Source organism: Corvus hawaiiensis, chromosome 2 (genome assembly GCF_020740725.1).
Source record: "Corvus hawaiiensis isolate bCorHaw1 chromosome 2, bCorHaw1.pri.cur, whole genome shotgun sequence".
NCBI lineage: Eukaryota > Metazoa > Chordata > Aves > Passeriformes > Corvidae > Corvus > Corvus hawaiiensis.
In genome coordinates this window covers 8,234,763-8,260,500 of record NC_063214.1, presented here as the reverse complement: position 1 = coordinate 8,260,500, position 25,738 = coordinate 8,234,763, and the positions used below count along the sequence as shown (strand labels likewise).

The window sequence follows — 25,738 nt, the reverse complement described above, 5'->3', positions numbered from 1 at the left end:
ATTATTTGAGTATTCATTTACTGCTCAGCTGATCTAAGAGCACATTCTCAGTCCGCCCAGTTTTAAAGTAGAAATGTACAAATACGAACTTCCTGAAGAAGGTTTTCACTAATGCACTTTCCTGTGTGACTCCATGCACAGAATCATCCCACTGTAGTGGCTGTCTGTAGTTTATTTAGGAAGTGGGAGTTACTTGCTTTTTCATACCTCAACAGAATTCCAAAAAAACAAAGCATCACAAGCCTTTATATTGCAATTTTTTACTTTTGCTTTCTACGAACTTATCTCTTATGAAGAAAACAGATTTCTAAATTATCTTTTTGCTCTACACAAAGAATTAAAGCAAGATTATATTGGTGACAAATAAGTGATTTCTTACCTTTTAACTACAGGTTGTATTCATATTAGAAAAAAAAGAAATAAGATCAGCTTTCAACTTCTAAAATTTTCCTCACAAGCAAAACAGTATAGAAAAGGATATTTTCCTGGTGTTTCAATACCCACTCTGTAGTCCACATAACTTTGGTATGGATGGAAGTTGAAAATAAAAATGAGACCTGCTCTCTCAAATGCTATGACCTTATTGGATTCATGCTTTTCACTCACATAGGCCTAGGGGAAAAAAACAAATCAACACCTTAAAATATTTCATTTCTAACTAAATTAACAAAACCAAGAAAAACCCCACTGCTTCTGTACCTCATTTCAAGGAATATAGGTAAATATTCAAGTGACAGAGATAAAGGAATTAGCATCCAAAATGAAATCGTTTATCTATGAAATGTCACATAAAGTTTTTGATTACTAAACTCTAGCTTACTTTTTATAAGGCAACGTAAAATTAAGGAGGTAGAACCCTGTTCAGCACAGAGCACTTGAAAAATTCTTGCTCAAAGATTGGTAACATGGTCTTTCCATCACACTTTCCTTTAGTAAAAAATGGATTTCTTTTTGTCAAATGAAATCTTCAACCTACTTGTTATGGGGATCTGCATCACATACACTGTTATTAACTTGGAAAATGAAGCACTGGATGTGTTTTTTTTGGTTGTGTTTTAGAAATCTGTGTAAGAACCAGGTTTGATAAGCCACATTAAACAGCTGCACATACCACCTTTGTTCTATTTGCTCAAGCCATTAATAAATAAGTAGATATCAATTTTAAAAAAAAATCTCTAAAGTGGATTATGACTAGTATGAAATAATTAAATACTGAGAAATGATAATAATTGAGCTTCTTTCATAAAAATTACAGTGTGATACTAGTGTAAAAAATGCAAATACAGAAGTGGCAGGCTGAGAACTGGGAAACTATAACTTACACTAGTCTCTATTGAGAGTTTTTCCTCAGAAATGGAGTAATTGTCTTTATAAAGTGTAGTGTCAGAACAATTTATTCTTTTTGAAAGCAATTCTTGGATTGGATTACGGACAATTTTATAGTCTGCTTTATCCAATCCACAGATACTAAATAAAAATAGGAAAAATAATAGGAAAAGGCCATGCTATGAAGCTAAAACAAGACTGTTTCAGGTTTCTATTATCTGTGGAAGATATTTCAGTGCCATGTTTTGACAACTTGAAATACATGATGAGGCATTACACAGCGCACTATAGTGTTTAAAATTTCAGCATGCAAATTTGGGAATGTTGTTACTCTACACATGTACTCAACTGGTGACTAAAACTTACCACTTTGTATATACAGCTTACCTGGGGAGATGCAAGCCAGCCAAATCTTTCCTCCAATTTATTCATATCTCTATCAAAGGCATTTAGGAATTTATAGCGAAGAAGATCATCCTCAGTAAGATTAAACTGTCTTCTGGCATAGTGGTAGCTCTCATTATTCCCTATTCTGGGGAAGTCAAGCCATTCTGGATGTCCAAATTCATTACCTGTATTTAAAAATATTAAGGATCTGTGAAATCACATGCTAAGAATACACTAAGCCTGCAGAAGCAAAATATATTAATGTGTATTTCCTTTCTACAAGTTTTAAATTCCACAGAATCTGCTTCCATACATAAACCAGTCATTTTATTATTATGTCTCTCATTTATTAATACGTCTCTCAGAACTTCCATTCATGTTAGCAAGTTTGTTTGGCCATTAAAACCACAAGAGCAAAATATCCATGGACTCCAGGGGAAGTACAAAGTGATGAAAGAATTGTAAACTCCATGCTATCATGCCATGCTTTAAAATTTCCCAAAAATATTTGTGTGTAGCTAAGTGCCACTATGTCTCAATTTGATTTTCTATAGTAGTAGCTTCACAAGTCTGCCAGTCTCAACCAGATTATCTAGCCCACAAAACTACTGAGCAGACTTCTCTTGAAGACAAAGAACAGGTTTATTCGGACTTGGATCACATTCAAAAAGAAGGAAAATGTTGACATTTAATCAAGAAAAAGTTTAGCTTCTCTTATGTAGAATTTCCAAAGCAAATCTCAGCTGTTAAAGCTAAAGATTCAAAGCAAGACCTCATTTGGGACTGAATATTTTGAGTGACTTTAATGTATCCAAAGTTTTCTTGGTTGATATACTGTCATTATTACAGTTTGAGACAACTCCAAATGCATTTAATAATTCTAACTCATGCTATGACCTGCTGTCCTGCAGACTCTCAGTCATTTTGGACTATTCATTTGATACAGGATTAAAGGGTATCAATTACCTTGCAAGCTAAACACTCATTTCACAGGCCATGACAGTTGATTCACGACAAACATTTCACAGATTAGACACACCCCACTCACCATAAACGTGTACCTGGAAATATGTATAGAAAGTAACATGATGAAACTTAAGAGGCCTTGTACTAAAACAAAAAAAAAGAACAGAAAAAGAAAAATCCTCACATTTCTACAAACTGTTACTCAGCTTTTTTCAATGAACTGGAGCTCTGTGGGCCAACAAAGGGCAGGGATACCCAGGGAAGACAAAAGATTCTTGGCTGGATACCCAGCATGTGCATCTACCACCCATCTGCTGGCCCACCTAGCTGGCACTGCCTAAAAGGCCTGGAGGATACAGGCAGCAGTGACAACTATGAACTTCAATTTGTGAAGTGATTTTTATAATTCCATGCTTCACAGGAACAAAGAAATGAACAGAGAATAAAAGACAAAAGCCTCATATATATTTAGGAGAATCCTTCAGAGTGGTATCCGCTTTGTAAACGAACTGACAAGTTGTAAATTAAATTTCCTATTCAAAAGCTAAACCACTAAATTTCATATTCAGCTCAAAACTGGAGACAAATACAAAAGAATCAGAATCACAGCAGGACTTTCAAAATGACCTTGGAATAATGCTGGACTGAGCTCTTAAACTGTGCTAACAATACGGTTTGGAAAATGAGGAAAGCTATTGCTACAAAACAGACACTGTATCTAACCAAATTCAATATTCTCTGAAGAGCTAGGCAAGGTATTACCTTCTTTCATGATTTGCACACTATTGAAAAGATGAACTACATGAGATAGCTCAGCTAAAGACAGCAAAAAACATCAGAAAGTCAGAGATGATACATATCTTGAATTGATAGGCAAGGAAATCATACCTATTTGTTCAAGAAAAAAACAAAAATGGGGAAAATAAGCAATAGAAGATAGCAAATAAATTAGACTGAACTAGCCCATAATTTCCATGGACTATTTCACTGTAAGTAGAGCATGCTTCCTTCAGGTTTATAATGCATAACTCCCTCACGTCCACTTGCTTTGCCTATTTCCCCATCACAGTAACTAGTGTGGCTCCAGTGCTGTTTTGTTGTCTTGGCTTTTTGAAAAGAACAATATAAGTGGAGCAAAATACTCAAAGCAGCCCTAATTTCCTAACTATTACTAATGGCTATTAAGAAAAAAAGGGAATTTAGCACAGTGCAATTTGACAAAAGACTAAGATACTTTCTGTTGCCAAAAACACAAGCCAAGGTCTAAACACTGCATGTACTTTGACAGTCTGTGTCTATGAGCACCGTCTGGACAATATGCTCCTGTTGTTGTACTAGTTGCTTGACTGTAAAAGGGTCACTTGGTTTCTCTTTATAGGAGGAAAACTTGTTCATAAATTGTAACAGAATGAATTCAATTAGTTTTGGTTAGGTTTTTAAACTGTGGTAAAGGGAAAAGAAAGTAATATTTAGGATGCATCTGCATCTTGTGATGCATTAAGGCCATGCATCCTATAAAAACCCCCACATCTAATACTATTTTTTTTTAATTGCTATTTTTTACTAGTTTAACTTCATAACAAATGACAGGAAGGACTAGGAAAGGAAAGGCACAGATAAGTGACCAACTCTTATTTCTAGAGATAACTACTGGTTCAGTAAGTGTGAAGCATGATCTGCCTCCTTCTCCATGTTACACTTCTCATGTCTGACAAGAATCAGCAACATTCACTTCTATGTTTAGAGGCTTTCACAACTATCAAGAAGAACTACCAGGATTCCTTTTCCTCCCTTTACTTTGCTGTTTGTAAGTGTCCAAACTACAGATTGACAAGAAGCCAGCTGCCACAAATGATGCAAATCAAGACAATGGAACTAACACGGGGGAGGCAGAGAACAAAGCTGAAATTAACTGAAGTTTTGATTAGAGAAACAAAACAAAGACAAATCCTTGAAGAGCAATGCATGCTAATTTTATCTAGGAATTAATTGAAGTTTGCTGTTTCCTGCATATTGTGCACACTGGACAACTTTATTATGTACAAGATTTCAAGATCACAATTCCAACAAATAAATTAACTTTCTACTACCATAATGAAAATTTATGTCACCCTTGTTTATGAGGCTAGAAATGCATTTACACCACAAAGGAGTTGGGCTGCTGTGGATTCTTTTGAAGTTGCACCCCACAGGTCATTAAAGTTTTCTTGATCTCTCTTCTTTAGACATCTTTAGTAGCAATTCTCTCTCAAAGAATAAGCAGAACTGAAGGGATATTTAAAAGATGGAGCAGGCAGTTTAAAGAGATGCCTGTTATTTGGAGTTGTTTGCATTTTGAATTACATATGACACTAAATACTTTAAAAATAGTTAAAACAAGTAGTTTATTTTATACAACAAAGGTAAGAAGTTTAATTAGGTGTATAAGGCTAAACAAGGTTTTAAATGATCTAAAACACTACGAAAAGTTCCTATTTAAAGCTGATGAGCTGGAGACTGGACACATTGGGACAAAATTCCAACAGCTCCACCTTAAAGTATATCTATCAATGTATGTGGAGTTACACCAATTTACAGAAGCCAGATAATTAAGTCATCCAGGAGCTGTAACTGGTTTGAATTTAACTTCAGTGCCTTTGTGAACGATGACGACAGTGCAACAATTTGCAGGCTACAAATAGAATCAATGTAAATCAGATCTAGATAGCATATGGTATTTATCATTATTTCAAACAATAAACACTTCAAACAATGAATCTTCATTTTCTCTCGTTGCAAAGCTCTTGGGTGTTAAGTAATTCTGATACTCTGTATTTACTCATATTTGTACCAAATCTTCTTAACATTCATTACTACCAAACCCAAACAATAAACACTATACTGCCTCTGAATGATGAGAGAATGAGCCTCACTGTAAGCATTCCTTTAGTCTTGTAATCCACGCAAAAATAAAGTGAAATTCCAAATGGACTCCTGAAACACCTGGGTTAGATGCCACGAAGACTTTAATATTTTTTTAATCCTCTAGCATTGTTATTCAATGACATATTGGGTCAGACAAGACTAACAAAACCAATTTAGGCAAATTATATTTTAACTTCTGCATAAAATCCAGGCTAGAGGAAATCTCTAGCATGAGGTAATGGTAGAGAGGGCAATTGGTAAAGCCAGTTCTGTGAAAAACTGTATTTTTCTCCCATTTTCTGAAAATACCAGATATTGTCTCCTCCCAAATTATGAAAGATAAAAATCAGGATGAACACCATATTTGCTTTGCAGCTTGGATCTTCTGTATTTCCTAGGGGAGAAGGGAGGGAATACTTAACCTTCCCTGTATTAAAGGATTGAAGAATGCATCTCCTCTGGGGTGATACAGTCACAAGGAAACACAAGGATGCCTCCAATGTACCCAAGACACGGGAAAGGATTGAGTCCTTAAAATGCTTGCCCTAAATCACACAGGGACACAGTACTCTGTGCAGGGATACAGTTCCTGTTGCTTCTCTCCCATTCCCACTTCCCATCAAGGGTTGCTCTGTCTTCACTCATTTCCTACTGATGTTTAAAAGTTGGGAGTTACTGTACCACACAGTTTTATAACATTGATAAAATAGTTCCAGCTTCTTAAAGGAGATAATTTTTCAGTCGTTCCAACAAAAATGCCAACCATACTAAATGGCATTGCTCAGTTCTCAGATGTTGAACCCACATCTCTCTTTTGTCAGATCAATTACAGAAAAAAAAACCAAAACCAAATAACAAGAAATAAAGCAATTCTCCTCAGAAGCGCCAACTCTGTACCTGTATTAGGAAGGGCTGGATGGCTGAGAAGATTTCTTACACAGAGGAGTAAGCAGGCACGGGCATAGTAGGCAAGACATGGCATTGCTTACCATGATTTATTTTTCAACAGAAGCAAGCATATGATGGCTATGCCCACATGCTGGTATTTAGCAGAACTATATTTACACAGGAAAAAACCCCAACATTTATCTGGAATAAATTATCCTTTCATTTACTTATGTTTAGTGTTCCATCAAAGGAATATTCAATAAAATATTAGTGGCCTCACTGACAACAGTATTCGGTTCCCAGATGAATGTTTTCCGCTGATTGTTTACTGGGCAGAACAAGAGCTTCTGCAGTTCACACTAACATACAAGAAAAAAAAAAAAAAGAGTATCAAGAGAAGTTACCTACACTAGAAAGGATCTTGAGAGGATAATTATTTTATTAATCCACTCTTTGAAACTTGCAGGCCTCAAAGTTTACATTTCAGCCCCCTTTTTCCAGTGTAGAATAATATATGTCTGACGTACAACTTACTCAACCCCCTTATATAGTATTTAAAACAATAAAGTATCAATTAAACTCTTTGGGGTGCTTTTACACTGAAACAGTTGCCATTTTGCTGTTTCCTATTAGCTGCATCCTGGTAAAAACAAGAGATGACTTTGATACCGTGACATTTCCACCAGGCTCTACGTGAACACGCACAGTATACATTATTTAGTCAGGTTTGGAGCTCTTCCAAGAGCTCACTAAAATATTTAAGAACAACAATATTGCACAACACATTGAAAAGGTTAAAAAAAAAAAAAAACAACACAAACAGACAAACTCCCCCCCCAAATCTAACAAAAGTATATAAATCAGTATCAATAAATTTTTTCAACAGAAGATGCAGTCAGAGAAGTTCTAGCTAAAACTTTCAGCATGGTGCACTGCCAAATATTGACTGGTACCACAACTGACAGGTTAATGGGCTTACAAAGTGAATTTAGGACAAGACTGAACAGAAAGAGGTCCAAGAAAGCTGGCAAGTCTTTCACCCTGGGATATTCAACAACTAGCAGTTTTCTTTCTGGTGTCAGTAAGAATTTCATTGTCTAATTTTGAAAAAGCATATAAAAGATTGAGAAAGAAAATGTAAACTGAAGAAAAAGACCATTTGAACAGTATTTAATGCATAAGAAAGTTAAAGCTTTTTATGTTAAGTAAATAAAAAATGAAAGTTCAGTATTATTGTTCTTGTTACAGGAATAAATCTAATTACTTAAATAACTATGCATTTGCTAACAGCACAAAATGAGAAAATTTGAAATTAAAATTTGGAACAAACTTTAAACAAAGTAGGGGGAAAAATAGGCAACCTAAAATAGATGTCAGTAATCAAAACAGAAGGTGTATTGTGAGAAGGCCCAGTTTTCTTGAAACAGTACAAATCAGCCATCAGAGTATACTTCTGGTTGCAGGTCTAAAACACTTCTTACCTAATGTCCTCAAAAGAGTACATTCCCAAGATTCTTCCTAGACTCACATATCACTGCTTTGAGATTAAACCTTCTTTCTGCCAGCTGCCTCCTGCCCTGCACCTGAGGCTGGCTCAACCCTGCCATGCTGAGAATGTATTTATAAACTTCCTAAAAACATATGCTTTAGAAAATATCAAGACCTTTGTAATTTTAAACATCTCTCATCTGCCACTGTTTCCAGTGAACCTGGGTACTTACTAAGGTATTTTCAAAAACAGATTTATGTGATTACTGTAAAAGTCTTTGAAAAAGCACAGCATCATATCCTACACTACCTTTTCCTCAAAGAAATGGAAAACCCCAAACAGCCACTATAGCACCTGAAGTGGTACCTGGGCACTGTTGCACAGTTCTTAAAGAGTGCAGAGATCCTTGATGCACTCAGTCTCAAGGCTGCCAATGTTAAGACTCCTCTGATGCAGAAAACCAATCAATGGTATTTCTAAGTTCCCATACCAGTTATGCTTTAATGCAGATAAGAAAATGGAGTTGTTTTCTGAATGTTACATAAGTGATTTTTGAATTTGGAAGATACAATAAGTGTTTTGTTTGCAGGAATCAGCACTGTTTCAAAGCAACCTGTTACTGTAATGTCTCCTGCTATGAACTTGCATATACACAAATACAAGTAAACATATTATATTAAAAAAAAGCAATCAATTGGTGCATTTGTTTCTACACACAATTCTACGCAACACCTGAAATCTTAGGTGCAACTAACACCTAAGTTAAACCATACTTTAGATATACAAGGATATTTGCTTACGAATTAGTTGGAACAAACAAACAAATGGCAAAATCAAGCAGAAAAATAGCTACAGAGTTAGGTGTACTGCAAGTGAGCTAGTCTTACTCTGGAATATTTCCAGTGTGCAATATTCTCCCTATAGGAGCCTCCACTGCAACAGGGACCAGGCTATCCCCATGTTTTACAGCAGTACATTCACTAACATTTAGGATGTGCTGCCTGTCTTCTTGCTCCTCAAACTCTTTGTGAAAATAACTGAGCAGAAGTTCCTGTTGGCAGGTTATCACTGCTGTGTTCAAATGTATGCTCTCTAGATGTATGAGAGCAGCCAGGCTGAAACATGGCTTGCACTTCAAGTACAAGGTTGCAGAGTGACAGCCTTTACTCCAGGAGTTTGTTTCACATTGTCTGATCACATTTCATTGATATCTGTTCATTCATAGATCTGCTTCACTTAATAAAGCTATCCTGGAGTTTGAGATGCCCATCTGTGAGCATGGTCCCCAGCAGGTCTTTCAAACATGTATGACATGTCCAAGCATAACACTTCATTTGGAGATATGGAACAAATGGGAAAGTGTGCAGAGCACCAAAGAGTAACAGAGTAATCTGATATATTTGTGCTCGATGACAGCTGAATGTGAACTTTCAGTGCTTAAACATTTTACACTCCAGCACAGTTCTGGTGAATACATTATTAACCAACCTGCTCTGAGTAAATACAATCCCTATACAATCAGGTCTGGAAATAGTTTAGTCTTAGACATTTATCTCTGAGGTGAGTTGCAAAGATCAAAGGCCTTTTCCATGTCCTTGGACAAAGCAAAAATAAAAATATGCAGAAACCATAATGCAGAGTAAAATTCAATATCCTATTCTTAAGATAAAAGTTTATAGAAAGAAAGGAGTATAAATTTTGATATCAACTTATAGAACTCTCATGCAGAAAATCTTGAATGTTAGCAGAGAATTTTACCACACTGAAAAGTGAAAAAATAGTAAAATGATTCTGAAATAAGCCACACATCATATTAGATAAGAAACTTTTTACATTAAAATCCTACCTTTCCATGTTCCTACTTCAGCAATGAAACATCATGGCAACACGTCAAAAAAGTTTTTTGACCATAATTGTATTTTCCAATTAAATACTGTTCAGAAAATAAAGATTGGGAACATACAGATGTATTTTTCAGTTGTTCGATTACTATGGAGTTTGACAACACCACTCCAGCATAATATGTGGAGTGTTTGGTCATTAAACCCAAAACCATCATTAAGGAGAAAGGCAAATATTGTGATCCAGAATTGTATGTTAGCAATGTTTCAGAATGCAGTAAGTCTTCCAAAATGACTTGCGAGCATTTTAAAGTCAGGTTTCTCTTACCGAGTGTCCTCAAATAATTTGTTTTAAGAAACAGACTCACCTCAGTGAGCTGATAAAAAAGCATAGCCCTAGCAAAATCCAGACTTCCTACTGTTCAGAAGTGCATTTTCTTTCTACAGTTACTTCAATTTCACTACTTTGCAAGAAGGCATTTGAGTTTTTATTGCACTTCTACCTCACAGCAAAAGAATGCATAAGATTGATGCTAAATAATCATGCACTGAGGAACCAAGGTCATATCAGGTTAAGGTTTTGGGTGTTTTTGTTCGCAGTTTGGTTTTGCGTGAGATTTTTGTTATTGGTTTGTTTTTTTTACACAACAGATGAAAATAAATGCCAAGTACTGACTCTGGAAAAGATTAGCCAGCTACTCCTTTGGCTTCAAGGGCTACTTCTGAGGGATGAATGAAATATGAGCCATCTGTAAAACTCAAACATGCTGGGGAAAATATAAATACCAAAAAAAAACCCCACCAAAATCCACATTTTGAGATTCACTTTGTTAATAGTTTAAAATAGTCCTGAGACAGGATATATCAGCTAAATAATGCATTTTTCTATACTTATTAAAGTAAATGTTATACATGACAGTATACATGAGATAAGGAGATTCACGAAAATAGCTGAATGTGTAGGAAAGAGGAAGCCTCAAGAGTTTCAAATTCTCATTAGGCCTATGCCAAATTAAACAGTACATTTACATCATGATTCATTTTCCTTCTGTTTACTAGTAAATAAATAATCAAGTACCATAACCAGTTTAAACTCTATCAAGTGGAAATAATTTCCTGATTTTTCCTCTCACAATAATTTGACTCTTAATCTGGGAAGAAAATTAGCTTTGAAATACACTGATATTCCAAAGAACAAAATTGCTGCTTTGCTGGGCATTTCAAAAGCATATCCTCAATGGATGGTAAATATCTATGTTGGTATAAACATAATTGATGTGTATATTAGAAGAATGTCCCACATCAACTTATGTACTTTTTGCATTCATTGTTTCAGAGTCTTTTGCTTCCCCCCACTTCATCTTGTTCATTGTTAGCTTCACAGTTTGGGGCTTTTTTTGTTTGTTTTTGTTTTATGGGGGATTTTCTTAAGATACTCTTACATAAAAAATGCAAGATGATGAGTAGTTTATGTAAGACTCTAACCAGATGCTTGAAAGCAATTTTTCTAAGTCATGTTTATTTGTTTTAGCATTTTTCAAAACTCCTAGCATACAAATCTTACAGTGACAGCATAATTTGTTGCAAGATCTCTGCTCATTAGAGTCAGTCATAACCAGGATGTCTAAGTCAAGATTATTTGTATTGTTGGGTGGAGTTTTTGTTGGTTTTTTGGTGCTGTTTTTTTCTATGTGGAAATGGATCTTTAAATTTTCAAGTTTGGGGGTTTTTTTAGAAAGAACAGGGAGAGATCAGGATTCAGGGGTCTCTAGTACTTTGCCATGCTACCAAAGGGGCAGGTTTTAAGAAGAGTCTCATCTGCCTGATAATCAACTAATTTACTTATGACTATTACTCTGTGTATTAAAGTCAACTGCTCTTGAATGGAAAATGCATGGCTTAAACTGAATGCCTTGTCTGTAAATGAGATCTATTAATGAAGTGCACAAAAGGTGTGTATTAATGAGAAAAACCTGTGATGATGTAATTCTGACCTGTTCAAGGTCGCAATTGCCCTGGTCTTCTCTCTCCTTCTTACTAGAATAGGGACCAAGTCTCATACAGTTCTCAAAGAGTCATTCTGAACTTCTTGCAAGACACAATGTGTCTATCAGACTGCACCTGAATAACGTTAAAAATCAGAATTCATTTAAAGTCATTGATATGTGCTGCTTCCACAAAAAACCTTAAGTCTTGGAATGCTCACTGCATCAGATTTTAAAATTTACCATAGATTTACAATTGCTTCATGGGGATGTTATGCATGCACATCTTACATGAAAGGAAGTGTCATAAAATTTGGTTTTTAAGCATCTTAAACCTGATCCTTGAGCCATCTTTAGTCACAAAAAAGGAAAAGTTAAAATATCATAGCAATATAACACTTGCATATTATTAAAATTCTTTTATGACTGTTTACAATGCCAGAAGAGGACAAAGAAAGGCTGTAATTAAGAGCCAGCCTCTGAAGAGCATCACTTTCTAATACTAATCTACAATTAGTTATACCAGACTAACTGCAGGTGTTCCAGTATGATTGGCACAGTGGGCTTGTGGAGACTGCAGCTACAGTTCAGGCTGGGGCCTGAGCTTTATACATATCCTGATGACCAAATGGGCTGGATTCACAATGTAAAGATAGTCTTGGCTCACCTGAACATTAACCAGTGTCAGCACAAGGGATAAGTGGGAGAAAGAAAAAAAAAACCAGAGAAAGAAAATAAAGCAAAGAAGGAAATAATTCAGATACAGACGAGCAGGCAACAGTTTTGAAAGCTGAAGCAAAACCACTGCTCAGACAAAAAAGGGACTTAAAAGAATTGGTACTGATGGCACCTTTGCTGCAAGCAGCAGGTGAATTATCAAACAGGCACCAAAATCTATAGGAACTGAGCACATTAATCCAAGAAGGTGTTCAACTTTTTTTGTGTTGGTTTTTTTTTTCTTTGTTTGTTTGGGGCTTTTTTTTGTGGGTTTTTGTGGGGTTTTTTGTGTTTTTTTGTTGTTTTGTTTTGGTTTGGATTTTGTCACTGTTGTTGTTTTTGTTATGTAAAGAGACAGGAAAAAATAAATCTCACAATATTGTGAAAACAGGCTTAAAACAAATTGTTCATTAAAATTTAAAACATAATACAGAAACAAACCAGACTGTAGCAATAGTACCATAGCCTCTCAAAAAGCAGTTGTGGCCAAAAAATCCCTTTCTGCATGTTTAGTTATTCCTTCACATTCTCCTTCCCTTGTACTTCTGAACAGGGCATGCCTTAAAAATCAGCTTTAAGAGACATCAGAAGAGTCACAATATGCCCTGACTTAAGTGGCATGATTCCACTCCCATTCCTTTGGGTAATCACTCTCACCTCAGCCAGAAAGACTGGAGAAAAGATTATGGACATTTGCTCCCTAATAACAGGTCATTTGATAAAGAGCTTTTAAGAGGTACTCTGAGTATCATCATGCAGAGCTTCTGCCAATTTTCTATTCTGTCCACCAATTTTCAGGGCTTAATAGAGAAAATTTTTCAAACAACTGGGAAATCCAAGACCCAGTAACACACTCCATTTCCTGCTGATGGGCACATTACATAGGTAACTCCAGACACATAATAGCCTGTACATTAAGAACTCTAGTGTGGGGCACACAACTGAAAAGTGATCCAGTGCTCGTCCCCACCGTCCCTGTGGTGCAAGTGGGAGGGAAAGCTGCATTTTGGATGGTGGAAACCAAAAAAGGGATGACTGAACAAATGTCTTCATAGACAAGACCGCTACTTTTTGTCCAGAGTAATTCCCATGAGAAGGGAAGGTATCATGAAGTCAGATTGGTTATCTGTCTTCACACATGATTTTTTTCAAATACCTTTATTCAAAGGAGGTTAGGAAGCAAGTAAGTAGCTGTAAAAGAACAGTCTAGAACTGTGAACTTTTGAGATTCAACTTCTAGTTAAAAGAGGTTCACCATGAGCCATCCCCTCTGTTCATTCCATTATCTCATGCTTCTTTATTTGCAGACGACAGCTATCCCTTCTGGCTTTGAAATTCAACAATTTGCTATATACAGAGGCAAACATGACAGTATTCATCTTATGCTCAAAATATATTTAGATTAGCTCCAAGACCTAAATCAGCTGAAGGCATAGCTGTGAGCCTTTCAAGACACAACTAACTAAAAATTTTAGATTTTTCTTGTGACACCAAGTTAATGGACAGAAAACAAATTTACACCAATAAATAAGAATCAGAGTAGAAACTATTCCTAGATTACATTACAGCTGCTTATAACTTGATAAAATTTTAACTTGTTTTTCAGTTTTGAAACAAATACGTCTGAACTAGTATACAAAGTAATAAAAGCCATCTCATTTAGGTAGCCACCTCTAACTTCCTTGATCAACTTTTTACTAAAAATGTATGTTCATACGTATTGCTCCTTTTCCCACCCCAAAGTTTCACATAACTGCTGGAATTTATTCTGTATGCATGCATTCATTTTTTCAAAATATCATTTCCAAAAATAGTGTTTCAATTCACTGAAATAGGAGTGCATTCAAAGTACTCCACTTCATGCTGTCATTGCACTGTACACAAAGAAGTGATACAGCTTTTTTAGGGGCCAAGCTGAAAATATACTGCAACCCTATTAGGCACATAATGCTTTGTGTGCCTTTAAGACAAAACTTCCTTGTCAAGGGAAAAAGAAAACTTTGATCTCAGAAAAAAAACCCCAAACCCGCTGCCATGTCTGAAAAGTGCTGCTACACCTGTTTGAGGAAAGCCAAATATGTACAAACACCAAGATGATTTCTCCTCTCCCCTTCCAGCAATGCTTTATGGAAATTCAAAATGACAAAGGCAAAACACAAAACACAGACAAGAACCCATTAGAGATTACTTGCACAAAGACATTTTGAATTGGACATATGAAATTTCTCAGTAATGATTTTTCATTCCCTTGTGGGTTCTTTCCTTAAAAAAATAAACTTGTTCAAGTGATAAATGCTTTACGTGGATTATCTATAAAAAAGGGGAGAAGAATCCTCTGAAACAAGTAAAATTACACCTTGTATCTGCAAAAAATTATTTGCCAATGTCATTACTCATTTTGTTTTGTTCCATTTCATTCCTTTACACAGCCGCATTATGGTGGTAGCTTATTCCAATACTTGTTTTCTTATTTAGATCTTAATGGGAACATTTTACTGTCAGAAAACAACATATCCTTTGAAAAACCTACTATGTCATGGTAACAGCAGGAGGGGAGAAGACAGACAGGGCCCTAGCAGGGGCCTAGTAAAAACTTCTCATGTCTCTGAGCCCAGCCTCGGGGTATCTCAGACATGGATCACATCACCCATTCATAAACTGGGAAATGAAAAAAAAACACAAATCAAAAACTTACTGAGAGACTATGATGTGTAGACAGCACCTTTACTAAGATAAATTTTATGTATTTCTACAAGCCTCTTCCTGTGTTTCAGTTTCCAGAAGCAAGCAATGGATTTAGTTCTCTACTCTTATGTGCAGTGTACAAACCAAGCAATAGCCATCTGTGTAGGAATTAAAAACCTAAAAATACAGTCTTCCTGAGCTACAAATATAAAAGCAACCAGTAAATACAAAAAGGGAATTTCACAATTTCTCTGAAAACTTCAATTATGTATGAACTCCAGGAAATGAAAACTATTTCAAATGAAGATACTCCCTGCTTCACATTTAATCAGGACACCCCTTTCCAACCCATAAATAGGAAAGCAGGATATTAATAAACTATACTGTATTTCTAAGACTAGTCACAGCCAGAACTGTAACAAGCTTAGTGCAATATTGATTTTTCTTTCTCTTTTTTTTTTTTTCTCTCTCCAAATGGAACAATAAATTTCACATACTGAGGAAATTTGCACAAATAAGGCAAGTTTTCTTTACATCTATTGAAATTAATATGTCAGTACTCTGGCATGCTTCTCAGCTTGTCTCTTTGAATAGTCATAGAATCATTACAGTTATCTGCAAAGTCCACCACTAAACCATGCCCCCAAGAGCCACATCTGATGAACACCTCCAGGGATGGTGACTCCACCCCTTCCCTAGGCAGCCTGTACCAGTGTCTGACCACCCTTTCAGTGACAAAATTTCTTAATACCTAACCTAAATTTTCCCTGGCACAACTTGACAGCATTTCTTCTTATCCTACCACCCCCACCTGGCTAAAAACTCCTCTCAGGTGGTTGTAGAGAGAGATAAGGTCATGTCTGAGCCTCCTTTTCCCCAAGCTAAACAAAATGTATTGAAAACTACAGAGTTTTAAAGAATTAACCACTCATATATTCAAGAAGATATACAAAAGCTGTTTAAGTACAGCTAAATAGTACACAAGGAGGAAAAAAGCATGGTAAGTGAAGACTTATGGAAAATAGAATATACATTCACATCATATTTTGGTATCTATGAATAACTAGCACTTGCACTATCTTGGGTTAGACGAAAGAAAAATGTGAGTTATGGAAGTCCACCCATGTTCAGACATCTGCACTTTTCCCTTCCAGCAATATTGTGTGCAATTCCTTGCTTGCTAAAATGCTGCATCCTAATGGCAGCCATTAGGAACTACAATAAATAACCCATTGTGAAAATAAACAAGAACAGCTCAGCTTGAACCAAGTTTTTTGTTTGTTTTTAGGAGCTCAAGATAAATAGTGGAAAAGCATGCTGCCAATCCAAGAGTGTACGTTAACACAGGTTAATATTTTCCACCAGATATCCTTTTTTTCCCCCCTTAGTGTTTTGAAATAAGACCATGCATTTCTCCACTATGAAGATAAAGGTTGTGAGCTTAAGCTGCACAAAGAGTTGCCCTATAATACAACCATCAAGACGATCCAGCCTTTCCTGCAGTATTTTGTATTAGCAGTTAGCTGGATTATAAAAAAAAAAAGAGAGGCTTAAGGGAGCTGTTTCATAGTCTATGGATTGACTCTTAAATCAGGAGTGAGTGGATTACTAGATTGCTTTTAAATAATCTCTCTAAAAATGCCACTTGAGAAGATTTCTATGAAAATACCTTGCTTGCAGGACCTGCTCTGAATTTCACAAGAAGATCAGAATACTTATCCCAACTGAGTAGAAGTTTCTAAGCTTCTAGCTGTAAAAAGACTGCAATAATACTTTTGGCTTTGTGAATAATCCTGTTCTCCTTGAGACATTAGTCACTTGTCCTGTTACTCCTCCTGCCCTGCACTTTTAAGTTGTGCTTTAAGATAGAAGTGGTTTATATTCAACAAGGCATTCCAACTCAAAAGGCACCTGGACTATATGGAAAAAAAAAAGATCTAACAAAACCCCAAAAGCAATCCCCCTCCAACAAAATTCATTTCCTTTTCAGCCAAAAGTAATTTTATTGTCTTCATAAACTCCCTTTCTAATTTACTCCACTATAAATTCCACCTCTCCCTTCTTGAAAGCTTACTAAAATCAGCTCTGTGTTCATACTCAAGATTAACCTCATAACACTTAACTCTGAAGTAAAACTAAAATACCTCATTTCCACTCTATTCTCTTGATTTCCATGAGCTCACAGAAAAAAATATTACCCTGAATTATGTATAGGAATGCATCTTTTTAGCTGGAAAGATAAAGTGACTGCCGTGGGCTAATGGCGCCCTCAGTTCAACACCAACCTGACTGTGCACTGCCTTCACCCTCCCACTGTCCTGATCCTCGTCCTACCTTGCACACCTCTCCTCCCTCCAACACCAGCACTCAGCTACCTCTCTGTGACTGATACTATATAAGAACATTTTTCCATTAAATGTCTTGCCACATGGAAGCACACCAAGTGAGTTAGAGTGCTTTCAAGCACTTTTTCCAAACTTCAACAAGGTTATAACAAATTACAACAGAAATGTAGCTCCAAGACAAAGCATGTTGTGATACATTCCAGTGACACCTGATGCCCACACAGTTTTAAGAAAGAGGGTGTATTTAGATCAGATATTAGCAAGAAATTCTTTATTGTGAGTGTGGTGAGACACTGGAGAAGTTGTCCAGAGAGGTTGTGGATGCTCCATCTCTGGAATTATCCAAGGCCAGGTTGGATGGGGCTCAGAGCAACCTGGTCTAGTGAAGTGCCCCGGCCCATGGCAGGAGGGATGGAACTAGATAATGTTTAAGATGATCTTTTTGTTGTTTCCCTTCCAACCCAAAACATTCTACAATTCTATGGAATTTCAAATTGAAGATCTCAAAGGACATCTGAGAAAGACAGGTCAACATTTCTCTAAGATGTTCTAGTGCTAATATGCTTTGCTCTGCAGACTTTACCACTTCTCAGGAAAAACAGAAAATACCTTGTCTCTTGAAGATCAATGCAAATTTAACTACAATGTTGCTCAAATTCTCATTCTAGCAAATTCCTCTGTGTGTGTTGGATTGATGGCCTCAAAAAAATTGGGACAATGAGAAGATTTTAAGCTAATAACATCTTGTGAAAATAAGCTCTTGAACACATAAAGACGCCTATTTTTTTATTCCAATGTCATCACAAAGTGTTATCTCAGCTTAAGCTACATTGATTTGAGGAATTAATGACACTACTGAGATGAACTCATTTCAAATTACCTCAACTGCACGCATTAAAACCCAAATTGGAATATACGCCTAAGGATCTATTCTTCAGACTTTACAAATACAAAATGTCACCTGCTCAGTTCATGTTTCAAACCAGGAATTCCTTATGGAGTAACACATGGGGTTTAATTCTATCTGGCTCTGCACTGCCCAAAACCAGTCTGAGAAAGAGCAGTGTGTCACCAGAGACAGGCTTGTGATTAACAGATTCCTCTGCATGCTCCTGCACCAGCTCACTAGAGTCTGATGTTGCTCAATTACTTGATTTGGATCATCTCTCTCTATCTCTTTTAAAACCAGTCTACAAAGTATAATCAGAAAGAAATTTTTTGCTCTTTGGTAGATGGCTTTGAACAAAATAGTTCCATTTTTCTCTCAGCCCTTTCCAGACTTCTGAGTACAGACAGACTGCAAAAAGCAGAAGTAAAACACATCTGGGTGTGGTAAGAGGCTACTGCGGCTTCTTTTCAGCACTGGGAGTTTCAGAAATAAGTAACTTAGAACAAGTACTGATAAATTATCAGCATCAAAAGTGCATGAAGTACAGTGAGCAGTAGGGAGAAAAGACAAAAGCTTTAACATCCATGTCATATTTACCCCTGCCTGCTTACTCTTTTTTCCCTGCTCTTACACATAAACTTCTAGCATAGATTTAGTTTTTATCAGGTGCAACACTCCTGTAGACACCTGGCATCCAGGAAATGAGTGACCTCCTGCAGTAAGCATTTCATTAATGACACTGATAAACTCAGAAATTAACTTTACTCATCTGCTTTGTGACATGGCAGAGGCCAAGTTCTGTGTGAAAACTACATGTTATTACAAGAACTTATTGAAGAAGGTACAACAGAGAGAAAATCCCCCCAAACAAGTCTATCTCTCTCAAAAAGGTAAATTATAATGGAGACCTGAATACTGGAATTCAGTTTTATCAACAGATCAATTTAAAAATCTTGAAAAAATACTTGAAAATCTGAAAATATTTTTAATTTCCTTTCAGTTTTGCATTATGTCTTTCAACCAAGGACCCAGAGCACTCGAAGTCTGAGCAAAATCAGCTCACACCACCTTACAATGCAAAGGCTCTTTTGAAGCACTAATGATTAACAAATTGTTCATAGAGTGAACCAAGCTTTATGCTATTTTTAAAGTAATTGTAATATGTAAGAGTTTAAAGAACTTCAAGAGTATATAAACAGAAGATATTCAAAGCATTTCGTTTGAATCAAAGTTAGCCACAACATAGAAAGTCTAAAATGGCTACGTTTAATTGCTTACACAATGAACCATTGAGTGAAGAAACCTTTATGCACAGATATAGAAATTTGCATATGTAGATACAAAAAAATTTTCTATATATTATCAAATTTAAAAAACTTAGCAGTTCCATCCTACTAGGCAAATATATTGTCTTTTACTCAAATCTTAATTTCGTACAATGCCTAAAGTCTAATCAAAACAGATTCTTACATACAAAACTCTGTGTTTATATGCACAACTCCCAAGAAATTTAAGATGCATTTTTATGACAGAGCTTTTACTACAGAGCTTGCATTCTGAATTTAAAAAAAGCAAGAAAGTCTAAAAGTCAGGTAAATCTGTTGATTTTAAATGTATTTGAATTTAACATCAAGAAAATTAAAACAAAATACAATTTGGTCAGATTATTGCAGTCTTTGGATCTATCTTTAATTATATTTTTCCATAAAAGACATCTAAGTAAAACTAATCAATGTCATTTGTAAATACTTTAATTGTAGTTTACTGTAAATAAATTCTGAATCTTATAGTTATGGAAAGAACAAATCACCAAACAAACACAATTATGTCAGGAGAGAATAATAGCCATGTCCTGTAGAGTCAGAAATCAAGGTGTGAAAAAAGCTTTTCATAATATGATTTTTTTCATAATTTCTGTAATAAATCGCATTTTTAAACAACTGAAAAGAGAAATTCCTCTAAAAATCTGTGCTGAAAGCTTTAATACATAGTACAGTTATAATATATAGTGTAAAGTTATATAAAATAAAAATATATAGAGGCCTATTTCTGTGTTCTTTAAAACAACAATAAAGCAAAAATGAAGGCTGTCATACAAACAGAAATAGAACTCTTGTAACTCCAATAACTTCGAGATTTATTTTACAACTCCATTCATTATTCTTTAGCAAGCCCTCATATAACATCAAGTATTATATTAGCAGACCAGGCTGCATGCATTCACACACTGGTAGAGGAGATGTCACAAGTCTGAAGCATGAGCTGTACAAATCATACAACATTCAAGGCAACAGATGGAACCCTAGGCACAAGGCTTGAGACACTAGCAGAAGTTTCAACAGCAGTATTTCATGGTTAAATGATGCCAATAAGCATATTGATAAATTAAATAAATAAAATTTAAAAAAAAAATAGCAGTCTCATCCTTAAAAAAGCCCAACACCTTGTAAGCATGATGTCAGAATGCCTTGATACACTACAAATCTTCTCCACTGGTAATGCAGTCATATCCAATACCCAGCAGATGTGGGTACAAACTCAGGAAACATCAGCATTACTCAGAGAAAAATAAAGTACCACTCATGTCAGCGACCTCAATTAAGGCTATTCCCTCTACAATCCTGGAAAATCCTACCTGGATTTCAGTCCATCAACTCACTTGCAGCAACTGTTGATTCTCAAGCAGTTCTGAGGATGCTGCTAGCTATGAAGGTTTCTGTTTCAAGGTTTCTGCCTTGAGAGGTCATAGTGTGGACATGGATACACCATCACATACAGACTGCTGCTGCTAATAATTTTATTTATTTATTTGAATAACATACACACATGTATAGTGCTTTATTCCCGACACTTTCCAGGAGGATGTACAATCAACTCCCACAACAGATTCCTAATATTTGGACATACTTAATTTGTGAAGAGAGGTGGGATAAGACAGGTCTGTGTGATATTGAGTTTTAAATTATGAGACAGTCTCTCTCTTTAATTGCTTTTCTTCCAGTCACTCTAATGTGTTTTGAGCAAGTGTAGCAATGAAGCTTGTTTCAATCAACTCTAAATGAACAAATATTAACATAAAATAAATAAGGCATTATGACATTGTGCTTCAGTTACAAGGTGTTGGGTTTTTTTGCACCTCTAGGCCTTGCAGAAGAAACTGTCAAAGTGATTAATGAAGCCTAATAGATAAATTTGGATTCTGCCCACTGCCACTGCCCAACCCAAGTTGTGAGTGGGGCTGCATATGGGGGATTATGCAACAAAGTTGTAGGTGGTCTGTCACTAAGTCTCTGAGAAACTGCAGGGATGATTTCAGATTACACCCTTGTTTTTTACCTTTAAGGGAACATAATTGTTTTCTGTCAGGCTGCCAGGGAATTAAAGCACCCCCTGGGACTGGCAGGACATTTGTCACCTATCCTAGGCAAGCATACTAAGAAGGATGACTTCAAACCACCTCTCCTAAAGCTGCAGCCTGTACCAAGTGAGCACTTCAAGGCTGCTTATCAAGAGGAGTTGACTGAACTGAGCAAGTTTGAAGAGCATCTGCTGTCCAAAGGCCACTCTTTAGGTGATGGTCTAAAAAGTCACCCTGTTACCAGTGCACAGATGTAAGAAGCATAAGAAAGTGATCAGAAGAAAATGTAAAAATGCAACATGCCAAAGAGAACCAAACTCTCTTAGGTTTAAGCTAAATATCCTTGTTCTTGATACAACTCTTTTTTCACCTAGAATGGGTAGCAATAAAATAGTGGTTCAAATTCTGTTTAAAGTAACATTCCTATTTATATCACTGTATCATTTTTATTTCAGGTTTTTAATTAATATTCTCAAAAAAAATGGTACACACCTTTCTCACACTGATATTGGTGCTACTAATACAGTTTTTGTACCATTCCTTTTCTTGTTTGTCAATATTTTTTCAAGAGCCTGCTGTTATGAAATTCCTTAATTTAAAAGTAAGTAGCTGAAAAAATATCTAAGTTTCTCCCTCTAAAATACTGAGGAATAGATGATGCATAGCATTTTATTTTTAAGGGTAAAGAAAGAACAAGGTCTCATCACAAGAAACCTCTTTTGGTGCATGCAAAACACCCTAAGATTATAGAAGGTGGATAGAACTACTGAGTAAATGAATTAACAAGTGGGAAAGAGGAAACTTAACAGACAACTTTGATAGTACTGAAACAGGTAAACGTCAACCCAAACAGTAACATCATCAGTCAGTGCTCATGATGGCAAAAAATGTTCTAGTTACTTCAAATCACTTCCTAGCTATATATTGATATATTTATATATATATATACATATATAGTCTCAGAAGTTGTTTTTCAGGGAGTGAAACTTGGCCTCTGGAGTCTTAATTAAGAGTTGTTTTACTATGGGAGAGTCATGAAAAATAGTACTAGAAGTTCATGTAGGAACTAATCTCCATTTAAATCAATAGATTTGAGCTTAAGCCAATTTCAAACAAACAAACAAAAAAGAACCAAGGAAATTATTGTTAGCAAGATGAAAAGCAAGACCCTATAGTGGCATAAAACAGTAAGTATTTGTGCAATGAAGGATCTCAAGGACCCAAAATGCTATTTTGGGTCTGTATATTCAAGGCATTAAAACAACTACTCTTGCTTGTCTAAATCTAGACACAGATATATCTTGCAAGACAAGGAGAGACCATGGAAATAAGTCCTCTGAAGAACTGGCACAGCTGTTTTACACCTCCTGCAGGGTTTCCCTAAGCGCAGGGCACATGCAATGAACAAGAAAATAGAAAAGGAACATTTAAAGAACAGCAATTACCGTTGTCTACAGCTTGTCTTCAGGGGCAGAATGAAAAATGAAGCAAAAAGAAAATGCAAGGATGCAGAGACAGAACAGTTTTGTAGTGGTAAGTTCAAGTATTATTGTCAGGAAATATGTGTGAGTCTTTACACTGAAGTTAAACATTGCTGGGTAACAACAGTGGTTGCTTTATTTTCAAGCTGAGATCAGAAGATTCTTGTAATACTCTAGAAGTCTTATAACAACTTCTTCTAGTCCTTGGTTAGTGATTGAGGAATTTCACTCAATCTCAAGCCCTTTTGTTACTTTGTAGAGGACTAAAATTGACAATTAAGAATTTCAGTGAGATACAAAGTTTTTATTTTGGATTTGTTTTCAAATCCTGATATTAGGGAGGGCAGAGATCTATGGCTCTAAATATTTTTGCATATACTTTTCTGGTTTTAAGTTAATTAGATGTGCATGGTATTCCAATATCATTACAAATAAAAATACTTGAGTAGGAAGAGAGAGGTTTTTATTATTTACAATTAAAAATACTACTTCTACTATTTAATATACACACATTGTAACTGCTTGAGCCTATAAAGTGTCATTAAAGTTCAGACATTTAAATGTGCATTGTCTATGTCAAGGTCTTCATAGAAAATTAGTAAAGAAAGAAACCCCTTAAGAAGCAAACATATGTGCTCCTAACTAAAGCATTGTGTAGAAGAACTTGGAATTTTTGTGATTTCCTAAAACTCTGTGACAACTTCTGACTCGTAAGTGGCCTGTCTCAGTATTAACATCAGTCTAAAACAGGAGCTGGGTTGCACAAACTACAGCTATATTGGGCTTGTTGCTTTCTACCTGCTCTGAAAGAAGAGAATTTAGACACAGCAAAGTTTCAAAACAATTGCTACTTTTTTACTATTACTATGAAACAAACTGGCCTCCCAGAGAGTGCATTCACTGCAACAGGACGTTTATCATTTTCAGCCAAGCATATGGAGTTTTTCCCTATCTAGGTTAAGTCTTCCATGCCAGATGCACACACGAAGCCCAAGAGATCACTTGGAAAGCTGCACATAAAACCAAAACACAGACTGGAGGAAAGAATACTCCCAAAGGTTTTTGTTACAAGGGAACCAATTTAGTGAAACAACAGAACTTTCCTATCCACATTAAGGTTTGCATATATCACTCATTGCCAATACTGGGATATAAGCAAGTGGGAAGAAAAATAAAAGCCTCCAGTGAAAATTAAACATCCAGAAACATGAAAAACAGAATCACAACTTCCAGGATTTTTGCAGTGGTTTCTTAGAGATACATATAAGAAGGACAGAGAACACAGAAGACAGTGTGAAAAGTGAGAAAGATGAGAGAAAGCCACAATTAGTGTTTGATGCACAACTTCTACCAACGGGAATCTGCTTGCACATATGGAGCCCAAACGATGCTCCAACATGTGTCTAATTAAATATTATTCCAGATCTTCAAAGAGAAATTCCAGGATATATTTGAGAACACAGATTTCCACTCCTGACACAACATTTTTTAGATGAGGTTTGCTCTTCCTTAAGGTGAACAAAGCATTCAGACAGCAGGGTGTTTCTTTGCTGTGTTTTCAGAGACAGAAGGGACAAGATTCTTAACAGAAGGACCTAGGGAAGAACAGAGGCACCTGGAATGCCTTCTCCAGGCATTGTGAAAGATTTCCACTCCTTCCCCCACCCCACAGGAGGCTTCTCTTTCTTACCTTTTGCATTCACACAAACCTGCAAGTTAAGAACTCATTTGTCACTTTATTTGCTTAACTAGATAGTACGTTGCAACATGAATTTTAAATCCACAGCATTCTGAATTTATATGGTTTCTCCTCCAACAGTTATTACAGTCTTTTCACCTTTTACATACAGCAAACTATAATATAGTTACTGAACCATTTGCAGTACTCAGAGATACCCAATATTAATTGCTCAATCAGCCAGCATTGACACACTGGATTTAACATGCCATATTGCATTACTGATTATATTTCTAATCTTACTAAGTCAATCTGGGGCGAAGACACCTGCAGTTTAGCTGGAGTATTTTGTAAACACCTGCCTCCTTAACTATTGTAGTACCACTAGTTTGGATGGAAGCAGACACCTCATACCTTGAACATTTTGGTATCTGATTGCACATTTCATAAATATTCATTTCATTAACTCTTCTTCACTCTTAAGAAAGAAAAAACCAACCCTGCATTTTATTGGAAATAATAGTTTTACTGGTATGCATATAGTGAATTAATTTGTTCTGTACCAAAGTTGCTTCAATTATTTTTAAGAAAATCAACACAGTATTTTCTGAATCTTCTCCTAATACAAAGAAAGAGAACATGTACCAGTACAGGCATGCTTAAATCCAGTGTTGCCATTGTCTTATGTTTGTCATTTTGTTAATCAGAAAATATGATGTTAAATACACCGTTATGGAAGAAGAGCAGTGTACTTCCAACAGTCCCCTTAGACTTTATATAACAAAACATTTAACCACAA

General features: G+C 35.9%; 1 protein-coding gene across 3 annotated transcripts in view; it reads right to left on the bottom strand.

The window, feature by feature from the left end:
* GBE1 (1,4-alpha-glucan branching enzyme 1) overlaps positions 1 to 25,738 on the bottom strand; it is a 165,293-nt gene that overhangs the window by 18,085 nt on the left and 121,470 nt on the right. For all 3 annotated transcript variants that reach the window (XM_048326884.1, XM_048326893.1, XM_048326902.1), the window contains exons 13-14: positions 1,714 to 1,898; positions 482 to 612 (exon numbers count right to left, since the gene is read on the bottom strand). In XM_048326884.1, coding sequence (XP_048182841.1) covers positions 482 to 612; positions 1,714 to 1,898 — 316 coding nt within the window. The remainder of the gene's footprint in view (positions 1 to 481; positions 613 to 1,713; positions 1,899 to 25,738) is intronic.